The 12,522-nt window shown below is 40.9% G+C and overlaps 1 protein-coding gene across 5 annotated transcripts in view; it reads left to right on the top strand.

Annotated features, from left to right (window-relative positions):
- Nucleotides 1-12,145, top strand: part of FMO2 (flavin containing dimethylaniline monoxygenase 2) — a 31,059-nt gene extending 18,914 nt beyond the window's left edge. For 4 of the 5 annotated variants that reach the window (XM_040451717.1, XM_040451716.1, XM_040451715.1 and 1 more), the window contains 5 exons: nucleotides 1,135-1,277; nucleotides 1,592-1,797; nucleotides 7,192-7,547; nucleotides 10,074-10,146; nucleotides 11,160-12,145. In XM_040451717.1, the coding sequence (XP_040307651.1) occupies nucleotides 1,135-1,277; nucleotides 1,592-1,797; nucleotides 7,192-7,547; nucleotides 10,074-10,146; nucleotides 11,160-11,511 (1,130 nt within the window). In that variant the 3' untranslated portion in view covers nucleotides 11,512-12,145. Of the gene's footprint in view, nucleotides 1-1,134; nucleotides 1,278-1,591; nucleotides 1,798-7,191; nucleotides 7,548-10,073; nucleotides 10,147-10,454; nucleotides 10,943-11,159 lie in introns of those variants that run through there. The other variant, XM_040451719.1, reaches the window with a different exon arrangement.
- The last annotated feature ends 377 nt before the right edge of the window (nucleotides 12,146-12,522 follow it).

Genomic DNA, 12,522 nt, shown 5'->3' with positions numbered 1-12,522 from the left:
CTGTGTCTCCCTCTCTCTCTGCCCCTCCCCCGTTCATGCTCTGTCTCTCTCTGTCCCAAAAATAAATAAATAAACGTTGAAAAAAAAAATTAAAAAAAATATATATACAGCCAGGCATAAGATCTTCTACCCCAAAGCAAACAGAATCACCTGGTGGGCTTTTAAAACCACAACTTGCTAGGCTCCACCTCTGGTATTTCCAACTCAGTAGATACGGTGTCATGAGGCTGAGAATTTGCATTTCCAACAAGTTTCCAGGTTCCAGCTAATGATGCTGGCCAAAGGACCACACTTTGAAAACTAATGATCTAAAGGTTCTTTCAAGCAACCCACGATCAAAGACAAATACTTTAATAAAGTCATATTTTCCTGGGAAAGACAGAGAGAGACTTAGCTTCAAAAAGGTTTGTCCAGTGAGTTACTGACTTACCACAATGTAGGAAGCGTCCTTCAATTTCTAGGTGCCTGTTTTTAGTTTATTTTCATTTTTGTTTGCTTTTGCAAAATAAGAATGACAAATATTATTCTAATTATTACACAACTACAATAATAGCACTTCACAATATGTCAGATAACATTTAAAAGAATACATGTGTTAAGTGATATTAAAGTATCACTATACAATCCAAAATAGGATAAGGATGGCTCAGTCGATTGAGCGTCTGACTCTGACTCAGGTCATGATCTCACTGTTCATGGATTTGAGCCCTGCATCAGACTGCACTGACAGTGCAAAGCCTGCTTGGGATTCTCTGTCACCCTCTCTCTGCCCCTACCCTGCTCTCTCTTTCTCCCTCTCTCCTTCTCAAAAATAAAAAAATAAACAAACAAAAAAATAGGATAATGGGTAGTGAGAAGCCAGCATCTGACTCTGCTGTATTCATTGAAGCCATTTGTTTATTCTCTAATAAATATATAAGCTGCAGCCTCTGAAATCAACTCTTTTGGTCCTGTGCCATATGCTAGCATTTCTTCTATACTTAATTCTTTGAGTTTGCCAATAGGTCTTGCCATTGCAACCCCCCTAAGAGGGGAAGAGGTAAAATAAATAACTGACCCCAGAAAAGAAAAGCTGAAAATGCACCTTTACTGAAATGTACGTGGTTCATGGATTTCTCTCTTCTACCCCTGAAGGTATTGAGAAGTTCAAAGGCCAGTATTTCCATAGCCGCCAGTACAAGCACCCAGAGGGATTTGAGGGGAAACACATCCTGGTGATTGGACTAGGAAACTCGGCCTCAGATATTGCAGTTGAGCTGAGTAAGAAGGCTGCTCAGGTGGGATGCTCTCTCCTTATCTTGTACCATGGAGGAAGGGAGGAGGGACATATTGGAAAACCCCAGCCACGTAACCAAAAAGCTCCATTACTCATTAATTGGTTGGTCAGTTGGTTCCTACAGTGCGGTATCATAAAAAAAAACCTGGTAGTCAGGAAGCCAAGGTTTACCTCCCAGCCCTGCCATTAATCAGCCATGTAACCCAGAGTAAGTCTTCTTCTCTGAGCCATATATGTGATATATCACCTACACAGTAGATTCCTCCCACAAGGGACAATGCCCTGATTTCAACATCATTCCTTTTTGCTTACCAGGTTTTTATCAGCACCAGACATGGTTCCTGGGTCATGAGCCGTATCTCCGAAGATGGCTATCCCTGGGACATGGTGTTGCACACCCGGTTTATCTCCATGCTCCGAAATGTCCTGTCACGATTCAAAATAATTCGAAAATGGATGATGGAACAGCAGATGAATCGGTGGTTCAACCATGCAGATTATGGCCTTCAGCCTCAAAACAAGTAAAGTCATTTTGCTTTTTCATGTTATACTCATTGATAAAGCAAGGGTGTTAGAGGTGCCTCTTGGTAAAGAGCCAAATTGCTAACACAGCATTTCAAACTACAACCTAACAGTATGGGTATTATAGACATTCCAGGATTTGAATTCCAAATTTGTGCTGCATACCTTTTAAAAAGTAAATACCTTGGCACAAAAACAGACACATAGACCAATGGAATAGAATAGAAACCCCAGAACTAGACCCACAAATGTATGGCCAACTCATCTTTGACAAAGCAGGAAAGAACATCCAATGGAAAAAAGACAGTCTCTTTAACAAATGGTGCTGGGAGAACTGGACAGCAACATGCAGAAGGTTGAAACTAGACCACTTTCTCACACCATTCACAAAAATAAACTCAAAATGGATCAAGGACCTGAATGTGAGACAGGAAACCATCAAAACCCTAGAGGAGAAAGCAGGAAAAGACCTCTCTGACCTCAGCCGTAGCAATCTCTTACTCGACACATCCCCAAAGGCAAGGGAATTAAAAGCAAAAGTGAATTACTGGGACCTTATGAAGATAAAAAGCTTCTGCACAGCAAAGGAAACAACCAACAAAACTAAAAGGCAACCAACGGAATGGGAAAAGATATTTGCAAATGACATATCGGACAAAGGGCTAGTATCCAAAATCTATAAAGAGCTCACCAAACTCCACACCCGAAAAGCAAATAACCCAGTGAAGAAATGGGCAGAAAACATGAATAGACACTTCTCTAAAGAAGACATCCGGATGGCCAACAGGCACATGAAAAGATGTTCAGCGTCGCTCCTTATCAGGGAAATACAAATCAAAACCACACTCAGGTATCACCTCACGCCAGTCAGAGTGGCCAAAATGAACAAATCAGGAGACTATAGATGCTGGAGAGGATGTGGAGAAACGGGAACCCTCTTGCACTGTTGGTGGGAATGCAAATTGGTGCAGCCACTCTGGAAAGCAGTGTGGAGGTTCCTCAGAAAATTAAAAATAGACCTACCCTATGACCCAGCAATAGCACTGCTGGGAATTTATCCAAGGGACACAGGAGTGCTGATGCATAGGGGCACTTGTACCCCAATGTTCATAGCAGCACTCTCAACAATAGCCAAATTATGGAAAGAGCCTAAATGTCCATCAACTGATGAATGGATAAAGAAATTGTGGTTTATATACACTATGGAATACTACGTGGCAATGAGAAAAAATGAAATATGGCCTTTTGTAGCAACGTGGATGGAACTGGAGAGTGTGATGCTAAGTGAAATAAGCCATACAGAGAAAGACAGATACCATATGGTTTCACTCTTATGTGGATCCTGAGAAACTTAACAGGAACCCATGGGGGAGGGGAAGGAAAAAAAAAAAAAAAAGAGGTTAGAGTGGGAGAGAGCCAAAGCATAAGAGACTGTTGAGAACTGAGAGCAAACTGAGGGTTGATGGGGGTGGGAGGGAGGAGAGGGTGGGTGATGGGTATTGAGGAGGGCACCTTTTGGGATGAGCACTGGGTGTTGTATGGAAACCAATTTGACAATAAATTTCATATATAAATAAAAAAAAAACTCAAAAAAAAAAATAAATAAAAAAATAAAAAGTAAATACTTAAAGAGATGAAATAGAAAATATTATGAACTTTTTTACAGTTGAGTAATATTCCATTGTGTACATATACCACATCTTTTGTATCCATTCATCTGTCAATGGACAATTAGGTTGCTTCCATATTTTGGCTACTGTGAATAATACTGCAATGAACATTGGGTGCATATATTTTTTTTTCAAATTAGTGTTTTCATTTCTTTGGGCAAATACCCAGTAGTGGAATTACTGGATCATATGGTAATTTTATTTTTAATTTTTTGAGGAAATTCCATACTGTTTTCCACCATGGCTGCACCAATTTGCATTCCCACCAACACTGTGTTAGGGTTCCTTTTTCTCCACATTCTCACCAACACTTAGTATTTCTTGTGTTTTTTATTTTAGTCATTCTGACAGGTATAAAATGATATCTCATTGAGGTTCTAATGTGTCTTATGATTAGTGATGTTGAGCATCTTTTCATGCAGCTGTTGGCCATCTATGTCTTTTTTTGGAAAAACATCTTTTCGGGTCTTCTGCCAATTTTTAATTGGATTACTCGGCCATAAAAAAGAATGAAATCTTGGCATTTGCAACAGCATGGATGGACCTAGAGACTATAATGCTAAATGAAATAAGTTAAAGAAAGAAAAATACCATACGATTTTACCCAGGTGTGGAATTTAAGAAAGAAAAACAAACAAACAAAAAAAAATAGACTCTTGAATACAGTGAACAAACTGGTGGTTGCCAGAGGGGAGGTGAGTGGTGGGATGGATGTAATAGACCAAAGAGATTAAGAGTACACTTATCTTGATGAGCACCGAGAAATATGTACAATTGTTGAATCGCTATATTACACATCTGAAACTAATATAACACTGTATGTTAATTATACTTGGATAATAAATTAAAAAAAGAAAAGGAAATATTAAGAGCTGCTTCAGAAAGCAGAACTAGAATCATAGGAAGAACTTCCTAATACCCAGAGCTGTCCAACATTAGAAAAGGCTGCTTTTGTTGTTGTTGTTGTTGTTTGTTGGCTTTTGTTTGTTTGGTTGGTTTGGTCTGAACCACAGACATTTATTTCTCATAGTACTGGAGGCTGGGAAGTCTAAGATCAAGGTGTCAGCAGATTCGGTTTCTGGTGAGAGCATTCTTCCTGTCTGGCAGACAGCTGCCTCCTCACTGTGTGCTCAAGTGAGGGGGAGAGAAAGAGAGCTGGTTCTTTAATGCCTCTTCTTATGAGGTCTCTAATCCTATTGGATCAGGGCCCCACCCTTATGATCTCATTTTACCTTAATTATCTTTTTTTGTTCTTTTTTTGTTTTCAGGAGTAAACTTCAGTGATTCACCTCTTACATGTAACACCCAGTGCTCATCCCAACAAGTGCCCTCCTTAAGGCCCATCTCCCATTGAGCCCATCCTCCCACCCACCCACCGCTCCTACAGCAATCCTCCCTTTGGTCTCTGTATCTGAGAGTCTTTCATGGTTTGCCTCCCTCTCTGTTTTTATCTTTTCTTTCCCTTCCCCTATGTTCATCTGTTTTCTTTCTTAAATTCCACACATAAGTGAAATCGTATGATATTTTTCTTTCTCTGGCTGACTTATTTCACTTAGCATAATACATTCTAGTTCCATCCACATTGTTGCAAATGGCAAGATTTCATTCTTTCTGATTGTTGAGTAATATTCCATTGTGTATATATACCACATCTTCCTTATCCATTCATAAGTCAATGGACATTTGGGCTCCTTCCATAATTTGGCTATTGTTGATAGCACTGCTATAAACATTGTGGTGCATGTGCCCCTTTGAATCAACGTTTTTGTATCCTTTGGATAAATACCTAGCAGTTCAATTGTTGGATCATAGGGTAGTTCTATTTTTAATCTTTTGAGGAAACTCCAAACTGTTTTCCAGAGTGGCTGCACCAGTTTGCATTCCCACCAGCAGTGCAAAAGGGTTCCTCTTTCTCCACATCCTTGCCAACATCTGTTGTTTCCTGAGTTGTTAATTTTAGCCATTCTGACAGGTGTGAGGTGGTATCTCATCGTGGTTTTGATTTGTATTTCTCTGATGATGAGTGATGTTGAACATCTTTTCATGTGTTTGTTAGCCATTTGGATGTCTTCTTTGAAAAGTATCTGTGCCTTCTTCCCATTTCTTCACTGGATTATTTGGTTTTTTGGCTGTTAAGTTTGATAAGTTCTTTGTAGATTTTGGATACTAACCCTTTATCCGATATGTCATTTGCAAATATCTTCTCCCATCCCATCAGTTGCCTTGGAAAAGGCTTCTCTAAGAGATTGTGACCTTCCTTTCAGAAGGGTGTAGTGGGACATGTGTCCCAAATTCTCCATGTGAACTAATGCTTTGCTAACTCTGTACACCGTAAGGGTTCTTCCTATGAGTGGCTTTTGAGAACATATTCACTATCTCTTTGCCAAAAAATAAATCTCTATTGAGCTCGAAGTTATATATCGCTGATCTTATAAACACAAGCAAACATTATGAATGTTTGTTTTTCTTTAGTGATAGCGGGCTCCTTCCCTTTAAAAAAAATACAAAACAGAGGGTGCCTGGGTGGCTCTGTTGGTTAAGTATCCAATTCTTTTTTTTTTTAAGTTTATTTATTTGAGAGAGACAGAGAGAGAGTACAAGAAGGGGAGGGGCAAAGAGGGAGGGGGACAGAAGATATGAAGCAGGTTCTGTGCTAACAGCAGAGAGCCTGACATGGGGCTCGAACTCACAACCGACTGAGTCACCCAGGTGCCCCACATCCAGCTCTTGATCTCAGCTCTGATTTTAATCTCAGGGTTGTGAGTTCCAGCCCTGCATTGGGCTCCATGCTGGGTGTGAAGCTTACGTAAAAATATATATATATACACAAAACACAAGAGCTTCGGAATATTTTAACAAACACCATATGACTGCTCAGCTCTGATATCTAATACATGTAGCATGTATTTTCTTATATTAAAAAAATGTTTCTCAAATCTACAAAAAGGAATTCCGGAAATACAACCAGACTTTATCACCCATGCTATCACATACAGAGACTCCGTGGATATTTGGGATGAACAAATATTCCCAAACTTCAGTTTATACATTAATTGTAATACTAATCCCTTAATAAAGTTTCAAAACGAATGGGGATTTAACTAAATTCTCCTTTCTTACTTTATGATCAGATAGAGATTAAATGGAACAGCATGATAATTAAAGGCAGATAACATAAAACAATAGTGACAATATCAATGGGATAATCATGACTGGAATATTCAGGGACTGACCCTGGTATTTTGGTTAAGTCCTTGGGAATGCCTCCTCTTTTGAAATGTCTTTCACCCACATCACTTACATGCCTTCCCTTCTTTGTTGAGGGAGAGATTTGTGATATAAGAATAAAGTTATCAAGATAGTAAGGTTCGGGGTAGACCAACTAGTTAAGTTAGAAAGATTTACGGATAGGGGCACCTGGGTGGCCCAGTCAGTTGAGCGTCTCACTCTTGATTTTGGCTCAGACGGTGATCTCACAGTTGTGAGATCCAAACCCACATAGGGTTCTGTGCTGGGTGTGGCGCCTGCTTCAGATTCTTTCACTTCCTCTCCCTCTGCCCCTCCCCCTCCTCTCTCTCTCTCTTTAAAAAAAAAAAAAAGAAAGAAAGTTTTGTGGATATTTGAGAAACCTCATTCAAAGAGCCCAACCCCATAAAATATCAAGAGAGTTCCAGGACTCCTTATTAAATGTTCCTTCTAAGTATTTTCTTCTGGGTGTTTCAGACATCTCATGAAAGAACCTGTAGTAAATGATGATCTTCCAAGTCGTATACTCTATGGAGCCATCAAGGTGAAATCAAGAGTGATAGAGCTCACAGAAACTTCCGCCATCTTTGAAGATGGAACAGTGGAGGAGGATATTGATGTCATTGTCTTTGCAACGGGATATACTTTCTCTTTTCCCTTCCTGGAAGAGTCACTTGTTAAAGTAAAGGATAATACGGTCTCACTGTATAAGTACATGTTCCCTCCTCACCTGGAGAAGTCAACTCTGGCATGCATTGGTTTCATCCAGCCCCTAGGCTCCATTTTCCCAACTGTTGAACTTCAAGCTCGTTGGGCAACCAGAGTTTTCAAAGGTACGTGAGGGGCCAAATGAGGGGCTAAGGGTTTTACACCTGATGGAGCTTGCTCAATAGTAAGTTTAGACACAGAGGTTGCCAGTAAGAATGTGGCCAAACTTGGGCTGCTCTCGTGAGATTAACATCCTAAAAAATTAGTGGAGAATTTTCAAAGTAGCAAATACAGAGATAAAATAATACTAAATGTCTGCAATCATCCTTTTAAAATATTAGAAAGTTCATAGAATTTCATAATTCATAGAAGTTCATAGAAGTTCATAAAGCTAAGTACATACTATCCTTTCCTGGAATCATGAGAGAATAGTTGAGAAAAAAAAGATCTATGACTCCCCGTTTTACCTAGATGATGTTTATAAATTCCTCTGAATACATGCAAATCCAGAGACCCAGGACCTTTCTGCATTAACTCCAAATTAACCCTTAGTATGTTTTTTAAAATTTTTTTAATGTTTATTTATTTTTGAGAGAGAGAGTGAGACAGAGTGTGATCAGGGGAGGGGCAGAGAGAGAGGGAGACACAGAATCTAAAGCAGGCTCCAGGCTCTGAGCTGTCAGCACAGAGTCTGACGTGGGGCTCGAACCACAAACCGTGAGATCATGACCTGAACCGAAGTCGGAAGCTCAACCAACTGAGCCACCCAGGTGCCCCAGCCCTTAATATGTTAAGAAACTCAACCTCACAGGTCCTTACAAAGTCATAAAGCTATTGAAAGTTTTCTAAGTATCTGTACAGCCTTTTGCATTCCTCCCTGACCCCAGGGTTCAAACTCAGCTCAACCAAAACTCATTGAATACCTAGCCTTGTGCTGGAACCTGGTGGAATAGAGAGAATTTTTTTTTTTTTATTTGAGAGAGAGAGAGCACACACAAGTGGGGGAGAGGGGCAGTGGGAGAGAGGATCTTAAGCAGGCTCAGTGCTCAGCATGAAGCCCATTGATCCCATGATCCTGGGATCATGACTGAGCCGAAATGAAGAGTGAGATGCTCAATTGAGCCACCCAGGCAACCCTAGAGAGAAATTTAAACAGATCATTTCCACATACTAAGAAAAATGCTTTGGTAGAAGAATGCATGGAGGGTATAGGAAGAAGAGAAAGGATGCTTAGCAGCAGCAGAGTGGGGTAAAGGAGGGCATGTGGTCAAGGAAAACTTCCTAGATGACCAGGTTTCTCAGGTGCAAAAAAGCGAATCACTTGAGCCAAAGCACAGAGGCATGATGGATGTGGAGAATTACAAGCTGTCTGTTGTTCCCAGAACCTGACACATGAGGCAGAGAGGGGTGAGAGATTATTCTTTCTGGAGAAGGGGCCAGGACACAGGAGCCTTTGTAAGGCATGCTAAGAAGGTTACAATACAAAACTTTGGTCAGCGCTTTCCAAATCTGGCTACACATAAAAATCATCTGGTGGACCCTTAGGGACCCTGATTAAATCTGGCTTGAGGACCTAGAATCTCCATTTTAGAAAGCTTTGCAGCCAGAGGACCCAATGAGAGGTTATAAGCAAAGAAGAGACATTATCAGATTTACATTTTCAATAGATTAGTTCAGCATTAGTGTGGAACATAGATTTGAAAGGAGAAAAGAATGAGGTCTTGGAGACCAGTGAGAAGGCTGGTCTGCAAGTCTCTGCTGAAACACGATGTAGCTGAGCCAGGCAGAGAGAAAGTAGTGAAGGTGATAGAAATGTGAGAAATAATTAGGGATAAAATCTTCAGGACATAATGATCAGCTGAATGTAGAAAATCAGAGAGAGAGACAGGAATCACAGATGACTTTCAGATCTCTAGTATAGGAACTGGGGGGACAGCAGGGCTATGAATAGAGAGGACAGAAGAAGAAGGGAAGAGAGAGGACGTGTGGAAGAAGATGTAAGTCTGACCAGGAGGGCTTTAATGATGCGCTTGGTTATGGACTCGTTGACTCTGGTATGTCTGATGACCAGCGATATCCAGGGGAGACTGACCATTTCAACATGCCCAAGAACACCCGTGGACAGAGATGTAATCACAAGCACGTAGTGATAACTCCTACATCAGTCTACTTTCTCTGTCCCCACTGCTCGACCTTACTTCCACCAGGCTTACTTCAACAGCCTCTTAACTGGTCTCGCTGCCACTAAACTCACTTCCCTGGAGCCCATTTTCCAAAATTCAGCAGCTAGAAGAATCTTTCCAAAAGGCAAATCTGATCTTGTCACCACCTGCAGAAAATCCTCCCATGGCTTCCTATCACCTTCAGGATACAGCTCAAGCCACCTGGGGTGGCTTCCAGCTCTTCAGGCTCACCTTCCTTCTCCAGCCACTTCTCTTACTCCCTCCACCTCAGAGTTCACACAGTAGCCCACGCTCCCCTTACGGGCAGCATCACCTAGAACTCAAGAAGAGCAGCACACCCCAAAGTTCAACAACACAGCAGCCCTGACTGGCGTAACAGGGGTCAGAGGTTAATGGTGGGAATCAAGTACTAGATAAAGCAAGGATACTGAACCAAACCCACTACTCAAACCAGCCTTTTATTTCTAGGCTTGTGTACCTTGCCCTCAGAGAAGACTATGATGGCGGACACTATCAAGAGGAATGAAAAAAGAATAGATCTGTAAGAATTTTTTTTCTAATTCTTTACACAGAGCAGTGTTTCTCAAAGCATAGTGATCTGACTACCCACAAGAACCACCTAGCTGTTTCTTAAACATTTCCTGGGTCACAACCCGGACCAACTGAATCAGAACCTCCAGATGAGACTGGAAACCTGTATTTTTATGTTCTCCCTAGGTGATTCTTATACATATTAGTTTAAGAACCAACTACGTAAAGCTAGAAGCATTACCAAATCAGGACATTTTTCCTGGACTTAATTTTATCCGGCTTTGTGTGATGCTTGTGTTCAATTGCATATCTTCTCAGGCTGCCCGCTCTCTGTGGTTAGAGAGGAAATTGGATGGGGCAGTGATGGTGACAATGGCCTGAGTGTCTCTGGAAGGATAGCTGGGGGATGTCCTATCAAACTAAATTATAAAAGGAGTTGATGTGAAGCGAAAGTTCAAAGAAGCATACTTTGTGATACGGTAGAATGGGGTTCAGTAGTGATCAAGCACCCTTGGACAGTTGACTTGGGGGCCTCATATATAGGGGTTTCTCATGGTTAAATTCTAATTAATCTAACATTTACTGAGCATCTATTACGTTCCAGCCACAGTGCCAAGTACTTTCATAATTTAGCAGGTAAGTATTAGGTATCTTTTCTGTGCAAGACACTGAGCTCAGATTTCATCTGCATTCGCTCATGAATCTTTGCAGCCATCTTGATTAATTTGTACTTGCCTGGAGAATTGAAGCTACTCACTAAATACCAAGTAATAATCCTGGTCTTAAACCTTGTCACATTCCCAGAACTGCCATGAATTCATGACTATTCCTTTCACGGCCTACTCTCAATCTGAGATCTGGGCCTTCTAATGAGATAAGCTCACACCTTCCACTGGCGATTCATTCAAAACTCATTTATTCATTCACTCAGCCCTTCTTTCTTTCAACAGCCCTCGAACACCTACTGTTCTTATGTGACTTACAACATTTTGTGAATGTGCCCTCTCTACGTTCTTCATTAAGGTTTGGAAAGAGTCAGAGTCAGACACTGCAGACCGATTATATCGACTACTTGGACGAGCTCGCTTCAGAGATAGGCGCGAAGCCAGACCTCCTGTCTCTCCTGCTAAAAGATCCCAAACTGGCCATGAAGCTCTATTTCGGACCCTGCAACTCCTACCAGTACCGGCTCACTGGGCCTGGGCAGTGGAAGGGAGCCAGAAGTGCCATTGTCACTCAGAAAAAGAGGATACTGAAGCCTTTAAAGACACGGGCACTAACAACCTCATCTAATTTCCTAGTTTCCTTCCTGTTGAAAATCCTGGGGCTTCTTGCTATTTCCATGGCCTTTTTTTTCCAGCTTCAGTGGTTCTAATCTGTCAGAATAAGGCTTTTGACTTTAGTGTCAGTCAGCTCCTCTTTAAAAACAAAAAAGGCTAAAAGAAAAAATATTAAATCTAGATTCTATGTTTCAGAGCTGAGAGGAACAGAGAGGTGGTTGTAGAGAATTAGCAGAATTAGGTCTGTGTAAAACACCAAAATGGCGTCATGAAATTTCTTGGCCATTCCAACCTTTCCTCAAGTTCGCCAGATTCTCCAAAAGGACAAATAACATGGCCATGTACGTAGTGCTGCCAGCCCTTACATAACACAGTTGTGTGGAAAAAAATAGAAATGCACAGAATGAAAAGCAGGCCCCATGGCTTAAAACATTGGAAAATTTCAACAGTGAGTAAATATCTAATCCCCTGCGCGATGCTCTTAATAGTCCCCTTACCCAGACTGTATTTGGTAACAAAGTCCTTGGGTGTTACGCCATGCTCCATTTGCTTAGTGGGGCATTGCTCAAAAATCCTGGAGATAACAATGAAAGGATAGACTCAAAAAACGATGGCAATGATGTGACAGACTTCTAGCACCTCATGTTGAAAGCTGAGCCAACAGCCACGTTTCTGATACTTTGACATAAAACCACTGTAAACATAAAAATAAACATGCCATAATAGCTATATACGTATTTAGTACTTACCATTGACCAGACATTGTGCTAAGTGCACAGTATAGTATTTACTTCATTTAATTCTTGCGATAATTTTGTTAGATGGGTGTGGCTATCATACCCACTTGTCAGATGATGGAACTGAGACTCAGAGCATTTGGGTAACGTGCCCAAGACCATACAGCTGGTCTTGTCGTGGAGCTGGGATTTGAACCCAGTTTTGCTTGACTCTAGAACTGCAGATCATAACCTTTCTGCAGAATCTACTTATTGACAAAAGCCCTTATTATTGATCAAGTACTTATTAACGGTTAATTTTCTTTATAATCATATATATGTTGCTTTGGGAGGAACTTAACACAGATAATAGCACTCTTCTTGCAAATA

Source organism: Herpailurus yagouaroundi, unplaced genomic scaffold (genome assembly GCF_014898765.1).
Source record: "Herpailurus yagouaroundi ecotype Mexico unplaced genomic scaffold, PumYag 205, whole genome shotgun sequence".
NCBI classification, from domain to species: Eukaryota; Metazoa; Chordata; class Mammalia; order Carnivora; family Felidae; genus Herpailurus; species Herpailurus yagouaroundi.
Note: the sequence above shows the minus strand (reverse complement) of the source record. Positions and strands in the feature narration are given on the sequence as shown.